At 41.7% G+C, this 20739-nt stretch overlaps 1 protein-coding gene across 4 annotated transcripts; it reads right to left on the bottom strand.

Annotated features, from left to right (window-relative positions):
• Positions 1-927: 927 nt before the first annotated feature.
• SGO1 (shugoshin 1) lies at positions 928-19964 on the bottom strand. Of its 4 annotated transcripts, none has more exons than XM_073333509.2 (11): positions 19745-19961; positions 18117-18199; positions 16189-16337; positions 15909-16105; positions 13023-13127; positions 11286-11353; positions 10043-10209; positions 6501-7352; positions 4589-4768; positions 2037-2223; positions 928-1819 (listed from the first exon to the last, which is right to left on the bottom strand). In XM_073333509.2, exons 3-11 carry the CDS (start codon positions 16328-16330, stop codon positions 1678-1680), a joined length of 2040 nt encoding a protein of 679 aa, XP_073189610.1. In that variant the 5' UTR covers positions 16331-16337; positions 18117-18199; positions 19745-19961; the 3' UTR covers positions 928-1677. The 4 variants fall into 4 exon arrangements, with proteins under 4 accessions (XP_073189610.1, XP_073189611.1, XP_073189613.1 ...); XM_073333510.2 differs by having other exon boundaries at positions 19797-19961; XM_073333512.2 differs by lacking the exon at positions 18117-18199 and having other exon boundaries at positions 19797-19964.
• Between the last annotated feature and the right edge of the window lie 775 nt (positions 19965-20739).

Genomic DNA, 20739 nt, shown 5'->3' with positions numbered 1-20739 from the left:
GGTAACCTAGGAGTTGTAGAATGTGCAAAGCTTTTCTCACTATACATCTTCATTTAAGGGAAAAAAAGTGTTTCTCCTACACAAAGAACCTTCTTTTAGCTCCCACCAAGAGACTCAAGTCAGAATTAACCAATGGCAGCTGTCAAAGCAGACTACCACAATTTACACCCATCTGTGTAAGTTGGGCTGAACTGTGTAAGTCTGGTTAAAAACCATGTTACCAATCAACTTTCAAATCCATTGCCTTACTGTTGTTTTGACTATGTAGATGGAGCTTAATATTGGGAAACAATTGCATCTGAAGACTGCTTCATGATACATTGTTACTCATATACCTTATCTGATATTTTTGGTTTGACTTAAGCAGAGTTAGCATGTAGATAAACTGTGCCTTTCACATGGAACTTAAAATGCCAACAGCTGGAGTCAGGGCAAGAAGCTTTTAACATTTTCTTTACCACCTCTGAGCCTGGGCACGGTTACAGTAGAGTTTACAGCAGTGCAGCTGTGCCTCGGTAAGCTCTCTAATGTAGCTGCTCTAAGCCAACGGGAGAAAGCTCTCCTGTCAGCTTAACTTCTCCAGCCCCCACGAGCAGCAGAAGCTATGTCAGTGGGAAAAGCTGTCCCCCTAACATGTGCCGATGTGGACAGCGCTATGTCAGTGTAAGTTATGTCATTCTGGGAGGTATTTATTCACCCCCCTGAGCAATGTAAATTATGCTGACATAAGCTGTAGTGGAGACATAGCTTGTCTCCGCTACCGGTGGGATCAATGCTGTGGCGATCAATCCACCAGGGGTCGATTTAGCGGGTCTAGCGAAGACCCGCTAAATCGACCATTGATCACTCTCCCATCGACTCTGGTTCTCCAGCGGAACGAGAAGAGTAACGGGAGTTGACAGGAGAGTTTCTCTCCTCAAACCCCTGGTAAGTAAATCTAAGCTACGTTGACCTGAGTTACGCTACTAATGTAACTCAAATTGCATAGATGGACTTTTCCCCATAGTGTAGACCTGCCCTTAGACTGAAACCATTGCAGTTAGAATGTAACTTCTCTACAAGACTTTATAAAATCTAAAAGTTTTATTATACATTTCATATTCGTAGACTACAGCTTTGTATAAGTAACAAGACATCTGTACAAACTTGCTCACTTAAAATTGTGATCTAATCCCAAGATTTACTATAATTCATCTATATCAACTGAGGGGTTACAATAAGCAGGGGCTGACAAATCTAGTAATCAGTCAAATAATTCACATATTGCTTATCTTTTTACACCAGAGATTCTCAACATGCCTTCAGATAATGGACTTCACAATGGAGTTCAGGAATCAAAGAGTTTAAATAGAAACTACTGCTGGGTAGCAGGACTGCTTTTATAACGAACAAGCACAACAACAGTTACTCCTTACTCTGTTACCTTAAAGTGATTTAGATGTATTTATCTGAGCTCTACTGAAATTCCCATGAAATCTGAATTCAGAATAGTCTACAGTATCACTGCCTACACAAATATACTGTTAAATTTCCTTGGTACACAGGACACAGGCTGAGCAAGACATTCTTATGGCATAACAGTAATGTGAAATTTTGACAAGCATACAATTACATAGCAAATTTGTTAGCCAAATGTTCTTTGCCTCAGAACTCCACAAGGGGGTGCAAAAGGGCTTCTCAACGACATCCAACAAATGCCTCATTGTATTTGGACAGAGATTCCTTTTTTACAGAACTGTGTTTGGGATCTTTTTTCTGCTTGAAAATTGGAGAATTCAGAAAACACATATCCGTAAATGGATCTCCTCTTCTGAGCTTCCTGTCAAAATAATTTAGAAAAGAGTTATTCTTGCACAGCTTTAGATGTAACAAAATGTAGTTTTCAACCAGAAAGTTACATTTAACAATTTTACTTGAGCAATTCAAAATTATTAAATTTCTCACCAAAGCCTTTATTTCCAATCAAATAAAATCCTAAATTCTAAATGTAAGAAAATTTTAGTACATTAACCTGGACAATAAAATAAGATACTAACCCGCTGATACTTGGTTCCTTGTAATTCACATTAATAGTACACCTGCGTTTGTGGCTGGGAATTCCTGGTTTTTCATCAATACTTAAAAATGGATGAGAGATTCTACTTTTTGTATCAGAAGATGAAGATATGTTGGTGACATCACAGAGATGAAGACGAGAAGTCTGAGAAGCCTCAGGTTTCCCTGCTGAAAAAATTGAATGGATACTTTTTTGCATTGCTATGCTACCCGTTATTTGTTTAAAACTAATTTGCACAGTACTTATTGAGACAAGGATCAAAAGTTTTCTCTGGGGGAAACAAAGCTTAATGTAGTTTCGTCTAATAAAGGAATTTATTCCCTAAATCAGATTGAGCATGGGGCAGACCAAATTCCTATGTTCTCAAGCAAAACTACTCTGTTGAGAGAAGCAAAGCAAACTTCCAACTCGCCAACTTCACAAAGTGCTTCAAACCTTGTCCAGGCTGAACTACCTCTAAAGAAGAAGAGAGGGCAATTTCATTTCCATACCCGTTCGAACTTTAGCCTTAACTGCTAGTAAACCATGCTAGTTCTGGGGACATCTATCCATTAAACCAGCGGTTCTCAAAACTTTAGCAACCCCAGGACCCCCATTTGGGTACCTCCCCTGAATGCACAAATTCTGGGGCTGCGCTGCTTTCAGAGTCCAGCTCTGAAGGCAGCAGCCATGGAGCTTCCTGCAGCCACGGGAGATTTCTGGAGATGTAGGTGAGTCTGATCTCTCCTGTGCTGCTGGGAACCTTCATAGCTGGCAGCAGCCACAGAGCTTCTTGCAGCTGGGGGAGGTACCTGGAGGTGGATCTGATCTCCCCACAGAGAGTGGCTGTGCAGGGGAAGAAGTCATCCTGTCCCTCCCCAGCCTGGCGGACAAGCAGCTGAAGCCCAGAGACCGGTAGGTGCTCCCGGCTGACTCCCCTCTAATAGCTAGATTTCATGGGGGAGGTCTGATTTCATGGTCTGTGATGTGTTTTTCATGGCCATTAATTTGGTAGGGCCTTAACTATCACCATGCCCCTTGTCAAACTGTTCCAATTCAGTTATCCTATTAAAACATCACCCCTTATTTCTAGTTTGAATTTGTCTAGCTGCAGCTTCCAACCATAGGCTCTTGTTATACCTTCTTCTGCTAGATTAAAGAACCATCTATCTGAAACTTCTTCCCCCAAGTCGGTACTTGTAGACAGTGAACAAGTCACTTCAACCTTCTGTTGGATATATTAAATAGATTAAGCTTAAAGTCTTTCAGGGTAAGTCATGTTTTCCAGACCGCTAATAATTTTTAGCTCTTTTTTCAATACTTTCCAGTTTTTAAACATTTTGGAGGTCTGGACACCAAAACAGAACCCACCCCATTCCAATGCTGGTCTCATTAATTTCATATTCAGAAATAATACTACCTTTCTCTAAGTCTACTTGATATGTCCCTGCTTGAACATCGAAAGATCACAGTAGCCTTAACTACAACATTGCACTGGAAGCACATGTTCTTCTGGCTATCACATGACCCCTAAATACTTATCAGAGTCACTGCATCCTAGGATATAGTTTCCCATCATAAGTGTGACCTAGTCTTTTTTCCTAGATGGATAACTTTGCATTTGGTGGTATTAACACATGTTCAAATGAGCCCACTTTACCAAGCAATCCAGATCACTCTGCATAATTGACCCCTCCCCATCATTATTTACCACTCTGTGTCATCTGCAAATTTTACCATCAATTATCTTCTTCTTTCAGATCATCCACACAGACATTGAACAACACTGGACCAATAACTGATTGCTGTGGAAAACTATTAGCAATGCTCCCTTTAGATGATGATTCGCCAGTTACAATTACATTTTGAGATCTACCAGTTAACCAGTTTTTAATTCATTCACTATAGACTACCTGATTTTGTATATAGTACTAATTTTTAATCAGAATGTCACACAGGACTACATCAAATGGCTTAAAGAAGTCTTAAGTATATTATGTCAAAGATAATCTAAATACATGAAAAATTGAACTCTAATTTATCAACAAGCTTGTAAACTCATTGAAAATATCAAGTTTGTTTTATGGAAAACAGGTCCTGTCACACAATGTTGCTTGGCATTATTTATGTTACCATTCTTTACTGATTGCATTCCATATTAGCCTTTCCATGACTTTGCCCAGGATCAATGTCAGGTTAACCTACTCAGGTCATCCTATTAATTCTTTTGAAATATTGACACATTTGCTTGTTTCCAGTCTTCTGGAACTTCCACAGTAAGCAACAATTTTTTAAAATTCAACATCAGGGGTTTTAGAACTTCAGTTTGATCTCAAGTATCCTGTTGAAGTTGATCATACCACACCAACTACTAACTGATGTGGGGGTGTTCAAGAGCATTACCTTTAAAAAAGAATAATGGAACTTCAGAGATTTTTATTTTGTGGTTGTACAGCACCTAACACAATGGAGTCAGTGACCAGCGCTCATAGGTGCTACAGTGACAAACTAGTCAGAGATGGAAAGCAGCAAGCAACAAACAAACAAAAGTACCTTTAACAAAATTGCAATATGTATTTCCAGAGGAAGAATTCTCATCTACTTTTGGTACTGTATCCATAGCACATAGAAGAGAATGTGATTTTACTTCATCTACTTTCATCATAGTGCTTGCCTGAATGTTGATTTTCCTGATCAAGGAGGTAGTATCCACTGGAGTATTTTCAACAGTGCCTGCAATTTTAAACAGATTTTTAGAACCACCACTGGTTTGTGCACTTTATTAGTGCCCCAAAATTTCCTTAATGCAGAGTCAAGATAGCTTAGTAGCGCCTTGTGCCTTTCCCGAACCTCAAGTTATCTACACTCAAACCTCTGAAAGCAAGGAAATACAAAGTTAAGGTAAATGCCACCTCTGAAACAACCCTAACTCTGCTGTCCCTGAGAGATGCCCCAATATGCCAACAACATAATCCTTTGTATCCCCCTTGTTCCCACTCCATCCCAAGACCAACCTCTTAATCCCCTTCCCTACCATCCATCCCCATTTATCCCATCTTCCCTTAATGCCACAGCCCCCCTCCTCCTGATACATCTTCCTCCCTACACTGCTTCACTTTCCCTTCAATGTGTTCTTCCTTACTCCAGCAACCCCCCCATAGTCCCTAGATCTGCTCCAAAAAAAGTTGAGAGAATCTGGAAATGTTATGAGCTGTTCATATTAGAGGAGCTGTGTATCATGAACCTCTTTACCAAGCAACCCTGCAGCTGCTTTCCTTTGATCACACTCAGTTCCACTGGCTAGGATAATTACTCTAACTGCTTATTGTAATCTTTCATATTACCTCAATTTAATTAATGTTAATTTCCTTGACAATACTTCTAAAGTAAAATCACAGTCCACATGTAGCTTTTAGAGCACTTTAAAATGTCACTCAAACCAGAAATTTTGGTCTCATGGCAAAATTTCCAAAAGGCGCCCCTGCAGAAAGAGGCAGTGAGCAAGGAACATACACAACCCATATTCTCTAAAGGCTGCCAAGGGTAGGGCTCTCAGTGCTTGGGTATAGCTGAGGTTCAATGATCACAGCATGTCTCCTTGAGCCACCCAATTACTGTGACAATCATCTGCCTGGAAGTTTTTTGATTGGTGGTAAAGGTTTAGTCTTCCTGCACATGCATGTTTCATTCTCTTTGTTTTGAGCTAATCACACTCCAACTCAGAATTCCTAGCTTAACTTTGAATAAATTCAGTATAACCCACCCAAAGGACAGTGCGTGCCATGCATTAACTGAGATAAATCCTGAGTGGCTAAACTCAGTTTGGGGAGGATTAGAGCCATAGTTTGAGGAGCAAACTATATTAGAACCAGGGTGATTTTAAAAAGGGGAGGGGTGGGTCCTGTATCTCAGGAACCCCTTCCTCAAATGACTTCAAATTTGGACCACTAACCCTACCCTGTACCCACATGAGGCAGGGTAAATTTCAAGAGAATCCAAGTAAGCAAGTGGATTTTAGTATTTAGTAGAGTTTTCTTTTAAACAGAAAACATGCACATTTAAGTGAAACCAGAGCTACTGCTGTCCTGTAATTACTCGATTATAGTAACAATAGTAGGTAAAGAAAGTAGTGTGATTTTTTTTTTAAGCCGATGGCATCCTGTTAAGGTCTTAATTTTTTATAAAAACAAATTATTGCCTAGTACATCATAGCACAATTTATGCTACTTGTACTTTTGGATTTATCTTTTTGGTCTCCTGATTTCCCCCATCCCCAAAACACCTTCAAATACATCTGATTTGGGGAAAAAATTTACAAAAATGTATCATAAGAAATTTATTCCAATAACTTAATAGTTTTAAATGCTTTTAAAAATTTAGCTTGTTTAATTGACTAAAACAACGACAAACCACTACTAAATAGGAAAAAAAATAATGAAAAATGCTTTCCAAAAAGGTCGCTTACTGATCGATTTTTCATTTGATGTAGTATTCTTAGTCTCTCTTTCATTACTGGTTTTCTGTTGCTGGTACACCACAGATCTTTTAGATCGTGGTCTCATATGGACTGGACTTCCATCACTTTTGCACTGTGAACTCTTCCTGTATTTTGATTTACTCCTGTAAGGCACATACAGGCTGTCATCAGAATTCTCTTCTGAATCACTTGCTTCACTGCTCTGTGTTTTCAGTTCAGATGTATCCTCTCTTTCATCCATGTCATGATCACAATCATTCATCTTGTTTTGTCGGAAAGGTGTGATATGGACATTCTCCTCAAACTGAAAATCATAAGCTTTATTGGAGCCAACTGATAAATCCAGTTTCGCTTTGGAAGTTTGTTCTGCCTGGCTTCTCTCTCTTTTTGATCTTGTTCTGGAAGTCTTTTTACTTCCTTCCAATTGTCCTTTTTGTATTTTCTCTCTTCTTGTTTGAGAGTCTTCTCTGCTTTTAAGTTGAATTTGTTTAAGTTTATGTTCTGCAACTGAGCAGTTCAATTCAGTCAATGTATCTGCGTGATCCAACATTGGCTTCTTCTTTTCATTCAGTTGAGAAAGATTTGGCTCTATATTTTCTATATTACCTTTCTCTAGACTTCCCTCAAGTCTAGTTTCATCCTGTTTATGAAATTCTTTGCTCAAATAAGCCCTTTCTGAATTGTCTAGATTATGCACATGGATTTTCCTGTTTGAACAGTGACGCCTGGTAGATACAGTTTTTGGTAAGATATTACCAACTTGCCCATCCTCTTCATCTAAAGGAATATTTTCCAGGTTGGCCTCTAGGTTGTCCAGATGAAAATCAGATCTTTGTCCTTCTGAAGAAGAAGAAGATAATACATGTCAAATTAATTGTTATTGGAGGTGTTTAATTTGTTGGCAATTTTAGGCTTTTAACAAAGATGAACAATCTTAGAATTTTTTACAGGCAAGTATGAACCATGACACAAGGACAACCAAAGTTATCCCTTGAACGCAGCCTCAAAAAAGTAATTCATAGCCGGACTTGGACTTACTGAGGTTTTTTCCAAGCATATGGTGAAAGATTAGTTTTGTCTTGGAAGATACTAATAGCTTACACTCAATACTTTGCCTCCTGAGGGCTTTTGCAGCAGCTCATGCCTGTTTGTCAGATCAGATTTTTTTTTTTTAATGTTTGCATTTTAACAGTTATGTTTATATGCTAACAAAAAAACCCTTAGCCTGTATGCCAAGTTAGTTTAGTCTTTCAAATCATTCAGTAGGTAGTGAGAGTTAGTGTCTCAGAACAGGCCAGTTGTTTAAGAGATGCTGCCTTCTGATCCCTCCCCCTTTGTTTAAAAGAATTGTCCTTTCCTGGCATTTACCTTCATTTTGAGGCCCTTTTCACTAGGTTTTTACATCAGGACATCCCTCATACTACACACTCTCCAGAAATGAGAATATATATGTACTCGTGAAAGAAGGAAAAATACTTAACCTGCTATTCTGCTTCTCTCAGAACATCTTGTAAAATTATCACAGAACCTCGGAATTTGGTGGCCTTTCATTTTTTTCCCTGTGGTACTATATCTGCATGTTAAGTTTCTTGGTGCCCCCTTTGAGTATAATATTTTTCAATCAAATGTTTGATGATTGGGCAGGGTTAATTAAGCCAACCACGAACTGACTGGAATGTTCAATGGTTCGTAGTTAGAGGTCCAAGGACACATAACCACTACTGCTGGGCTAGGTTGTTTCATATTCCAAAACACTATCACCACTCATACAAACAGAAAAAAACCTTTAGGGTTGGGGAGTTTTGCATATCTTTTAGAAGTCAGAATTCTACATTGAAGATATTTAAATCAGCAGTTGCTTCCCTTCTTACCCTCAGAAAGTATGCTGCATTTGTGTAGATCTAACATATGCTTTTATGATGGAGGAAGAGAGGAAGCTCTACTTTGAGTACATACAGAAGAGTTATAACCCTTACTTCAACATGTATGGCGAGACCCTCCCATGGAGGCATACGCTGTAAATTGGGATGGTCACCACCTCAAGGAATTTTTTAAAAGGTAATTTGAAAAATCCTTTGGTGATTTGCTGCTTTTTACTGTCTAGTTGCAGGAATTTTAAAATGTTGATCAGACAACTGAAAACTAATGATCTTACTTTATTTAAAATTGCCAACCTGCCACATAAAGTAACTCCTCACTTAACGTCATCCTGGTTAACGTTGTTTCGTTGCTAATCTATTAGAGAACAGGCTCGTTTAAAGTTCCGCAATGCTCCCTTATAAGTCATTCGGCTGCTTGCTTTGTCCATGGCTTGCAGGATTCTCTGGAAGAGCAGCCCGTCCTCATGGGGGCTTGGAACCAGGGTGAGCTGCCAACCCCCCCATTAGCCCCTCTAAGTTCCCTGTAAGTAGGTGTGTGGCTGTGCTCCCGCCCAGCAGGCTATCAATTGCCACAGTTCAGGTGTCCCTCCCCCACTATGTGCTGCTCCTGCCCTCTGCCTCGGACCTGGCTCCCAGGAGCCTCCTGCTTGCTGTGCGGGGGGGGGGAGAGGGGTGCTGATGTCAGGGTGTCCTCCTCCCCTTGCTCTTGTACCCCATCTCCACAGGGGGAAGGGGTTAGGGAGAAACACACGACAGGGCTCAAGATGGAGGGAGCTTGCTGGAAGTTGCTGCTGTGTCTGAACTTGCTGATCTACTTAAAAGGGCAGCATACTTAAAGGGGCAACACGCATCTCTGTCACTCACACACACACAGCACTTTGGAAAGTCAGCTCCTGTGGAACTGTGCTTGCGCTGTCTGGAAGAGGGAGTGGTGCGCTCCAGCGGGATAGAGTGGGTTCATCACCACGTTCAGTTTCTGCAGGGAAGTGTTCGCAGCCATTGCCGGGCGTCTATTATGTTTCCTCCCTCCTGCCTCAGTCCATGCTGCCTTGTAGAGTGTGAGGCTACATTAACAACAACGTGTTAACCCTTGTGCTAGTGCTAGTTCATCATTTAGCCAAGTGCTAGTTCATCATTTAGCAGTGAGCATTCCCTGGGAAATATCCCACCCTCTTACTCTACCACCTCAACCAAGCTTCATGATCATCATTGCTGTGTACAGCATTAAATTGTTTATTTAAAATTGTTTAAAATCTATACTGTATATGTATATAATGTCTTTTGTCTGGTGAAAAAAGTTTCCCTGGAACTTCACCCCCCTATTTTACATTAATTCTTATGGGGAAATTGGATTCACTTAACATCGTTTCGCTTAAAGTAGCATTTTTAGGAACATAACTACAATGCTAAGCGAGGAGTTACTGTATATGACCTGAGCAGCATACTAGTTTAACTGTACCCATCAGCTGTATGATCTGACTCGTTTCAAGGGTCAGAATTTTGCAAGAGAAAATCAGAAGCAGGAAAAGAAAGATGATGGTTTAAGGAATCACTTTCAAAATCCTTAATTATGTTTTGAAAGTTACTTTCATCTGCTACTTCAATTTTAGGAGGAAGAACCATCACTAGTTTAAACCTAGGTTTAGTTACCTGTGTTTGTTGCCATTTTTTTAACTGAAGTGGCATTTTTAAAGGTCTGCCAGGAATCTGACATAGAATAAGATGCATTGTTTGTATCAGTATTATTCTCTACTTCACTTCCAAGCATTTCACCTTCTATGCTAGTATCTGCAACACGAACATGTGTAGGAAGTCCCCTATGAACAAGAGTTAGAGTTTATGTATCAGTCATACATTTTAAGATAATTCATTTTATTTGATTATTATAGCAGCTTCCTCCCCTTAATTCCTACTATAAAGACATTTTGTAATAATCTGAAAAAGTATTTCCCACAGCAATTCTGTACAAAACACCAACCCTCTCATTTGAGATCATCATCAAGGAGGTATGTCTTTGAATGTAAAATTAAACATTCTTTAACTTGAAAGTTTTAAGTCCATTTCTACCATCGTATTCTACCACCAATATGAAAATTTATCTACTTATAAAAGTGATGAGTTTCTTACAATGACTAACACTGGCAAAATTTATCTTTATCTCTAGAAAATGCTTCTGGAAGAGGTGACTGGAGTTTGAGTGCTAACTTGGTGATATGTACAGGATTGTGGTAACTTCATTCTAACGTCTATTTGTAAACATTTCAGCTTGCTCTTGAAAATCTGACTGCTGCATCTTTGCACACTACTATGTCTACTGAACAATTTCTTAAATTGAAACTTTTTGTGGATGAAGGAGAAAGGAGATGTGTTGAAATATAATAAAGATGTAATTATGAACTGGTCTAGCAGTAGTATGCTATGTTGCTATGTAGGAATTCAGGTAGGGTTTCTGAGCTCATGTCATGTCCTGGGACAACAAATATTGAGTACATTTAGAAGCAGTAGTCCTTCTCCCAAGAGCTAAGTGTTGAGCAGAGCAAACACTTCTAGATGTTCCAGGAGTAGTGTTCCTCAGATCTGGATTTTTGGGGGTGGGAATGGGAAAATTTGGGGCAGATAGTTTTTGGAGAGAAAAACCACTAAGCATCCTTGAAAGACTCCCCACCACCACAAAAAAGTGACATTTTCATTGGCTAAACATATAAACAGGACTCCCAAAACCAAGATTTTGCTTCAAAACAGACATTAATGGCAATGTATAGATACATTTTGTCAAACATCACTGCTTATCCCTCATCATTATTTCATGAGCAAACAGAAGGATGCTGATTAAGTTACTATAGTAGGCTTTATAAAGACAAAAATTAATGAATAAAAAAAAAGCTGCACTTACAGAGAACCAGCTTGCCTTAAAATACTGGAGTCTTCATCTTCAAGAACTGAGGGACACATCCTCTTGTTCTGTAAAAGGAACAAATTGTACTGTGATGAAGTGGTAATATATAGATTGTTACAAAACTCTAGCAGAGTTAGGAGTTAAAGGGACACCATGACCTTGAAAAATCACATTTCTGCCTGAAAATTTTGTACCTATATTACATGTAACACACATTACTATAATTGATAAAAATGAGCATAGAATTTTCAGTTTGTTTGCTTTCACATTTGACAGCTTCTTGTGGATGGTTAATTTCACTGTTTCTCTCTTATTGAAAAAAACCTCAGACTTCAAACAGAGAAGCCTTTAATTTTTTTTTATAATAACTTAAAAAAATAGGATACACGATTTAAAGATACTAGAATATCAAAATTAATTCGGAAAAAATTGTGTGTGTTCTTTTAAGACAGAATTTTCTTCTTGGTTATAAATTCAGTTTAATACTGTGCCATCTTTTACAAACCCCTTTTGTTAAAGCTTGTTATACAAGTTGTCAGCCTAGAAATGTATATTTTTAAACAACAAATTGTTTAATATTAAAAGGTATTTTAGTAATCAAGTAATTAGAATAAATGATGACTGATTTCAATGCTTTTCCTTCCAGCTTTTGGACAACAGGAAAGCTGCAAACATGATAAGCCAAATGTGGCACTAGATTTTTTTAAACAGATCATGCCTTTAGGATGATTGTGGAGGGAAAGTGATGAAGAATTTGTCACAAAAAATAAAGCAAACTGTCAAAAAATGTGAATTCAGGTGGGCAAGTTTTCAAAGTTGGAGACAGGCACCCGGGAGGGGGAAAAAAAAATAGCGTGCATATAGTCTGTGCCTACATACTTTTTCTGAAACTGGAAATCTGATAAATACCTGTGCGTACACGTATAAGACCAAGGTTTTATAGCATACATGCTGTATCTTACTTGGAAAATTTAGCTGAAAGTTTAAAATTTACCTAATAAGTGACAATTTTCTGAGAATGAAGATTTAGAAAAACCTAGAATCCAAAGGGATATGTAGTATCCCTCCAGATACCAATTTTAGAAAAGTCAAACTGAAAATGTGGGAATAAAATCTTGACTGCTATGTTATTGTAATAGTTAGTAGTTCTATAAACTTGTAAAAAATAGTCATAACAGATTGCCATCCATTTTTAATAACTGTTCATATCCTCTTGGATAATAGGATTTAAGTATTTGGCAAAAATATCTCTTAAAATGGGATAAAGGAAGAAAAACATACACTGAATATGTATTAAATATGCAAGAAACAGTCTTAAGTAATTGCATATCTTTAATTACTGTACTTCCTTATCACCTTATCCTCTGCACTGTTTCTTTTTGCAAAGGATTTTGAGATCTACAGGTGAAAAGTGCTGATAAAGAGTTAAGAATTATTATTTTGTTTGTAGATGATAAGTTCTGCCTCATATCTACAATTACACTGTAAGCGCCGCAGGGCAATGACTGTCTAGCTTATCTGTCTAAAAAACATCTAACATTCTGTGGGTGCTGAATTAATAATTGAGGGGGGGGGATATTTTGTAAACACCAAAAGTGACTTAGGAACACAGGTCCCACTGAAAGCTAATGGGACTTATGCTAAGTCACTTTTAAAAAACCTATCCAAGAACCAAAAAAACCCACAATGCACAAAAATACATGCAAATCTAAGAAAAATATAGGCTGGACTTACAAGATCAGTGGAACACAAATCCTGAGCTGGACCAAGAAGATCAGCTGTATCGAGCAGGTTTTGAACAACTTTAGAAATAATCTTGCTCAAGATCAATGATCTGGTCTAATGGAAGGAGAAGAGCAAACAATTTTACTCCAATTCTATTCGAAATAAGCAATGTAAAACACTCTCATACTATTAGGTTACTTCTCTCTTTTTTAAGTGCACCATGTGTACTATGCTATACAAAGAAAAGAGACAATAACCAAACAGAAAAGAATCAGTTACAGCTTGCAGAAGAAAAGTACATTTTTTTCATTCAAAAAAAAAATTAGTTTCACAATATTTGGGGTTTTCATATTTTCACTGAAAACCCAAAATCAAAATTTTTTTAACAGGAGGAAAAAAATGTCCTGACTTGCTCTATTAATGCTGGTGCTTAGGTAAGTACCTTTATAAATATGTATGAAGTTGAATAGTATTAAAAGGGGAGGGGAAAAACAGAAAAGTAAAAGATATTTAGACAGCTAGGAAATACCCGAAACCATTATAACAATTAGAGCTGGCTGAAAGTGAATTTCTGGTTTGGGAGAAATGTGGACATTTTTAATTGTTTTTAATTCTGGTTTTCTTTGGAATAAAATTTTCTTTTTGAAATTTCCACAAACTAGAAATTTAAAAAAATAAATAATTTTAGAAACACCAGTACATATGGTGGTTCTAAAACAGAGTATGTTCCTGGAACCCAGGGCCTGCTGCCTTAAATTGACATGATTCTTGTCATTTTCACCTTGCTGAAGATGTTTCAGTCAACATCTTCCAGAGTCTGCTGCTCTGGGGCAGCCCTACCATGAAGTCCAGGGTTTCCAGATTCCTGGGCCAGCTAGAGAATTTGGAAGTGGTGAGGTTGCCTGGTCAGAGCAGTCCACATGCCACAGCAGTCCCAGAGCTGTGGACCCTGGAAGCTATTCCCAGGACTTCAAGGCTCTGTCACAGGTAGCATTGAAATACTAACATGGCACGCTGCGCTGAAGCTTTGGACCCTAGAAACTTGAGGTTCCCGTCCATGGGGCAGCCCACTCTGATGGGGCTCCCTTGGAGCCATGGATCCTGGAAGCCATTAGGTCCATGACTCTTGGACAGTCTGCATGGCAAGGCTGACCTGGAGCTGTGGATCCTTTAGAAACCCAGGGGCAGTCCACATGACAGGACTGCCACAGACCCTGGAAGCTAGGGCTACCAGCATCCCGATAAGCTGGGTTTCATTGGAACTCTGCCTGTGATTTGATGAAAGTTCACTGAAATTGTACCATCTGCAAACCTTTTGTGTTCAAGGAATCAGTGTTTTCCAACTGAACTGTTTTGTCAGAAGTTTTCTAACAATGGCTAAGGAGACGATTTAGTCACGGAGGTCACAGATTCACCTCCGTGACTTCTTCGATTTCAGCCCCTGCTATGGCCGCCAGCTGCTGTGGCTGGAGCTATCAGCCCCCATAGGTTATTTTTATAAAAGTCATGGACAGGTCATGGGCTTCCATGAATTTTTGTTTATTGCCCGCAACCGGTTCATGACTTTTACTAACAATAACTGAGACAAAAATCTTAATCTTAACAATAGTTTTTGATAACTCATTCAAATTGAGTTAGATGTGTAAAACAAGCTCATGGATTGAAAGGTAGCCAAGTAACCATAAATGGGTGGTGATAAACAAAATATCGAAGTGTGGAAAGAGATGAGAGAGATATATCACAAGGACGGGTTACCTTTAATTGGAGTTGCAGGGTGCTAAGCACTTCTGAAAAGTCAGGCCATTTATATAGGTGCCTAAATAAGGATTTAGGAGCCTAATTTCAGACACCTATTTTTGAAAATCCTGACCTTAGTTTTTGAAATCCTTTCACAGATGTATACACTTTGGAGCCAGATTCCATCTAATAAATAAATGTGGTTCCAACTGATTTTAACAGGAGCCCTTCACAGTGGGCACAATTCAGCTCTTGGTGTTGCATTTGATTTTTATGCACAGATGATTTATTTTCAACATTTCTAATTAAAACTGAAGTACTGATTGTTGTTTAAGTTTGACTGAAACTGAAGTACATTGATCACGCAAGTATATCTTCCAAAGAAAGTGTTTAAGTTAATCACTGATTCAGCTCATGATGTTGGAAAGCACTGTTTCTGGTTCCATCAACAAAAAGGTTTTGTGAAACATATGTACAAGAAATTTTCGCCATGCAGAACTTCAGCAAATTCTAAACTAAGTTTTAACCCAGGTAGGACTTTCAGGCTGGGAAGAATGATGAAAAAAAAGGAAGGGAAAGGTTCAGTTTAAACATTTACTAGTAAATCTTTCCCTACTGAAAATCCCCCCAGTAAGAGTTGGATTAAACAGTTGATTTTGAGAGTTGCTGAGCACCCCTCATCTTGAATGGATTTCTACTAAAATTGTGGCTGCTGCACACCTCTCAGAATCAGGCCCTAAAACTGTTATTGTCTATTACAGTGTTTCCCAAACTTGGGACGCCGCTTGTTCAGGGAAAGCCCCTGGCAGGCTGAGTCGGTTTGTTTACCTGCCGTGTCCACAGGTTAGGCCAATCACGGCTCCCACTGGCCACGGTTTGCTGCTGCAGGCCAATGGGGGCTGCAGGAAGCAGCGCAGGCCAAAGGAGGGGCTTTCCCTGAACAAGCAGCATCCCAAGTTTGGGAAACACTGGTCTATTATCAGGGATTTTGACACCGATCTTGCAAAGATTCAGGCATATGCTTGCCTCTATCCATTTTAAGTAGGCCTATTGCCTTGAATGGGGCTATTCAGTACGTAAAACTTTGCAGTATTAAAGCCTTTCAGAGTTCAATCTATTTCTTACTAGAATAGAAAGATGTAATTGCAATGAAAATACCTCAACAGGTTCTTTTGCTTGCTGTGAGTTAAGATTTCTTTGTAAAACAAATATCTGAAACTTCAGAGACTGATACTCTTTCTTTAAATGCAGAATGATATCTTGGGCTTCTTTTGTTTTGGCTTTTTCCTCTTGCAAAGCTAGAGCTAGTGCTCGATTGTTTGCTTGCAAGCTTTTCAGTTGCCCAGAACTGTTGGCTGTAAGAAAATAAACAATACTTAGAAATGATAAAAACCAAGCTTATGGAAAAATTGTGAAACAAAATAGTAAAGCATCTTACTTGCTATTTTGCATTTTATAGGCAAGACCTGGTTTGTTTTACCCAACTTTGCCCATTTTTGATTTCTTTTCTCTTTCATTCGTTCTTTTATGTCTTCCAGACTGTCCTTAAAGGGCCTTTTCAAGCACTTTTCTCCACCCATCTTCTACCTAAGGAAATGTAAGTGCAAAGAACTGATTAAAATATTTCAGAATATGTACTTGCAAGCAGCCGTTTACAGGACTGCACTATGAAAAAATCCATTCTAGCTGAATCAGTTTTACAAATGAGTTCAGATAATAGATTCCTCACCACAGACACAGCTATATTTATAAGATGTGAGATTTAGCACCGTTATTAAGAGCTAAATGTAGTTAACACACTTTAGGAGATACTTGAAAAACAGTGACTTACAGCTTCACTATGTTGCTTGATTGAACTGGAACTTTCCACCTGAAAATGTTGTGCCTACTATTGTTACAAATAATGCCTGAGAGTAATAGAGAGAGGGTTTTTTTTGTTTTTGTTTGTGTTTGTTTGCATTTGACAGCAATAAGAACAGCCATACTGGGTCAGACCCAAGATCCATCTAGCCCAGTATCCTGTCTTCCAACAGTGGCCAATGCCAGTGCCCCAGAGGGAATGAACAGAACAGGTAATCATCAAGCGATCCATCCCCTGTCGGCCATTCCCAGCTTCTGGCAAACAGAGGCTAGGGACTCTATCCCTGCCCATCCTGGCTAATAGCCATTGATCGTCCTATCCTCCATGAATTTATCTAGCTCTTTTTTTTGGAACCCTGTTGTAGTCCTGGCTTTCACAACATCCTCTGGCAAGGATTTCCACAGCTTGACAGTGTGTTGTGTGAAAAAAATACTTCCTTTTGTTTGTCTTAAACCTGCTGCCTATTAATTTCATTTGGTGACCCCTAGTTCTTGTCTTATGGGAAGTAGTAAATAACACTTCCTTTTTTATTTTCTCAATTGTGTAAAGTCAACTTTACTGTTTTGTTGATGGTTAATTACATTATTCATGAACTGCTCTGGGGGAGCTCAAGAGTACAGCTTTTCAAATAACTGATTATTCAACTAACTGAGAGGACAGGTCAGAAAAGTTGAAAAAAAATCAGATTGGGTTGAACCAAAATTGAAGAATTCCAATCTTGTTGGTAAAATTGACAAAGTCACTTCCTGATTGAACTAAACATTTTGTTTCTGGACATTTTTAAAAGGCTAGATTCACAATGGAGGAGGAGGAGGCAGCAGTGATGACTTGAATAACCATTGAGTTAGAGTATGATGATAGCCTGGTGGTTAGAACACTCACCTGAAAGTTGTGAGACCCATTTTCATGTTCCTGCTTCAGGGAGGGGGGAACAAAACATGGTCTCCCACATACTGGATGAGTTTTCCTAACCATAGGGCTAAAAGCGATAGGAGACAGCATTTCCTCCTCTGGCTGTTTTGTGAATGGTACCAGACTCCTCTTGTGAGTCTAACCCTGCCCCCACACCAATAAAAAAATTGAGGGGTCCAAATTATTAGTATCAAAGTCATGGATAGTATTGGGGCAACTGAAACAGCATATTTAACCAAATAAATTATTTGTCCAAAACGCTTTGCCCAGCTCTACTCATGAGTGCTCTTTCCTGGGCTCTAAAGGTATGTCTACGCTGCAGTTAAACATCTGCAGCTAGTCCAGGTCAGCTAAATTCAGGTTCATGGGGCTCAGGCTAAGGCAGTGGTCTCCAAACTATGGGGGCACAGAGGAACATTTGGGGGGAGGGAGGTGGCCTGGGGGGCTCAGGCCAGCCCTCACAGGGGGTGGGGAGGAGGTACCACCCAGCTCTGCTCTGCCCCCAGCTCCTGGCCATGGTTCCGCTCCCAGCCTCGCCCCCAGCCTCTGTCTCCGGGCTTAGGCCCTGCTCCCAGCCACAGCCGCAACCTCACCTCCAGCCCCGAGTGCAGCTTCGCTCCCGGCCCCAGCCTCAGGATGCAGCCCTGCTGTCAGCCCTGGCTCCTGACTGCAGCTCCTGGGGGTGGGGGATACAGACAGATCACATTACAGGTAAGGGGAGAATGCAATGTAAAGTTTGGAGACCATTGGGCTAAGGGGTTGTTTAATTGCAGTGTAACGTTCAGCCTAAGCTCTGGGACCCTCCCCCCTCACGGGTACCCCAGGAGTACATCTATATTGAAAAAAAAACCACTGGCTGTCAGTTTCAGAGCTTGGGTCTACAGTCTTTGGCTCAGGCTATGGCACTAAAAATAGCAGTGTAGACATTCCTGCTTGGCCTCTGAAACCCAGCAAAGTGAATGGGTCTGAGGCCAGAGCTGGAACAACAACATTGCTATTTTTAGCACCAGAGTACAAACCCAAGCCTGTAGACCTGGGCTCTAGGCTCACTGCTATGGCAGGAGGGATTTTTTTTATTTGTTTTTTTGTTGTGGTGGCGGTGATTTTTTTTTCCTCTTGTAGATGTACCCTAAAAGAGAGTGGTAGAGTAAAACTGAAAAAGCAGCCTATGGCTCTTATGTGTGCTTATGATCAGTGAAGCTGAGCACAGTTGGTGGTGGTCTTATGAGAGTAAAGGTTTTCCTCCTGTCTCCCATTTAAAAAATGAGGGCATACTAGTTAAAGTGCATGATCAGAAAATTGATTTTTTTCAAAAATTAGTCAATTAAAAAGCACTGACAGTGCCTCTTTACGCATGAGAGAGAAACCTGCAGTGGGCCAGGAGGCCAGAGGAGCTGCCAGCTTTGGTTAATTTTCTCCAAAGGGTATAGCTACAATGCATGGTAAACCCCATCTGTGGGACACAGGCTTTCAGAGTTTGTGTTTCCAAACCCACACTTGAGTGTCCACATTGCAGTGTACACCTGGCTTCACAATTTCTGGACCTGGGTCTCACAACCATGCTAGTGCATCCATCCTGCATTACACAGACCTTTTGACTCCGGTCTGCAGCTTGACCTGCAACCACACACTTCAAAACGGCAGGGCTTGGATCGGCGTCACACAGGGGCACCCGGGCTCTGCCCCAGTAGAGTGCTCAGACCTCAGGCCAGCTTGATTTGTGTGGACGGAGGAGACTTGGGCTAGTCAGAGCCGGGTTCAGTGCGCGGCGCCGGGTAACCACCCCCAAAGCTAGAGGGGAGCCTGGAGTCCCCAGGAAGCAGCCCCCGTGTGTCTAAGAGGGGCTCGGCGCGCAGGACCCCTTCCTTCTCAGGGCACCGAGGCAGCTGTGGAAGAGACCAAGGGCCCTGGGCAGCGGCGCACGCCGCAAGCGCCCATCACAGCCCGGCCCCGCTGCGCCGCGACTCCCCACGCGCTCCCGGGGCCAGGCGTGAGGGCGGGCCACGAGCCGGGACGGGACGCGCTACAACGACCAGGCTACGTCTCCGCGGCGGGCCGAGTTTTACACGCCCCGCCAACTCGCTTCCCCCACGGGCCCTACGCGGCCCGGGCAGAGACTAGAGCTACGGCCTACCCGTGGGGATACAGGAAGCGAAACCCCAGGCCGCCGCCGCCGCCCCTCCCGCATCGGGCCCCATCCCCCTGCCATTGCCCCGCATACCGGCCGCCGCTTCTTGCTCACTCGCGCGCTCTCGTTTATCTCCGAATCTGACCTCAACGGACTCCGGCGCTTAGACCGTTGGTCTCCTTCCTCGCTTCCGGAATCTTCCTAGTTCGAAATTCTCCGCTTCCTCCGCCCATTGGCTGGACGTCCCGCGACAAGCTGTGCGTGACGTCATCGCGCAAATGGGTGCGGCGAAAGTGCCAATGTTGCTGTTATCATCCGGGTTCTTCTGCTCCGCTGCTGTCACCTGTTGCTGCCCCGCCCCTTGGTTGAGTACGGCCTCCTCGGTGCTCCTAAGAGCCTCGCGGCCACAGCTACGTACGATATACGGTGGAGTCCCACGCGGGGGCGGCCGGCGCTTCAAGGTGGCTGCGCCTGCGCCACAGGCCTGGCACCAACAGCTACTGACAGAGCCTAGCCCGCACATGGCTCACTGGAGCTCCTGCCCCCTCAGTACCCACCCTGCAGCCCGCCAGACCCTCCTGGTCCTGCCCTACGCTCTCTCCAAATCCTCCCTGTCCTGCCCTGTCTCCCCAGTACCCAACCCTGCACCCCACCAGACCCTCCCTGTCCTCCCTACCCCCTCTCCAAATCCACCCTGCCCTGCCCCCTCAGCTCTGCCCCATTCCAGACCCTCTCTGCCCTGCACTGCCCTGTGTCCCTCCGGACCCTCTCTGCCCTGCCCCCAGTCCTACCCTGTGCCCCTCCAGACCTGCCCTGCCCCCAGTCCTGCACCCTTCCAGATCCTCTACGCCCTGCCGGTACCCCTCCCTGCCCTGCATTTCTCCAGATCCTTTCTGCCCTACCCTGCACCCCTCTAGACCTTCCCTGCCCAGCCTCCAGCCCTCCCCCACACCCCTCCAGGTCCTCCCTGCACTGTACCCACACTCCTACCCACCAACACCAGTAGCCAGCCATGCCCTAAACACCCCCAGCAGATCCGCCCTGCCCTATGTATTCAGACACTCTCCTGATCCTATCTTCCCTGAAAG

Source organism: Lepidochelys kempii, chromosome 2 (assembly GCF_965140285.1).
Source record: "Lepidochelys kempii isolate rLepKem1 chromosome 2, rLepKem1.hap1, whole genome shotgun sequence".
In the NCBI taxonomy this organism is placed as follows: domain Eukaryota; kingdom Metazoa; phylum Chordata; order Testudines; family Cheloniidae; genus Lepidochelys; species Lepidochelys kempii.
Note: the sequence above shows the minus strand (reverse complement) of the source record. Positions and strands in the feature narration are given on the sequence as shown.

Coding starts and splice junctions, on each gene's coding strand:
- SGO1 (XM_073333512.2), bottom strand. CDS start 16,330: ATGGGTGGAGAAAAGTGCTTGAAAAGGCCCTTTAAGGACAGTCTGGAA. Junction 13,128..15,908: donor AAGCAAAAGAACCTGTTGAG/GTATTTTCATTG, acceptor TCCTTCCATTAG/ACCAGATCATTGATCTTGAG. Junction 11,354..13,022: donor ATTTGTGTTCCACTGATCTT/GTAAGTCCAGCC, acceptor TTCCTTTTACAG/AACAAGAGGATGTGTCCCTC.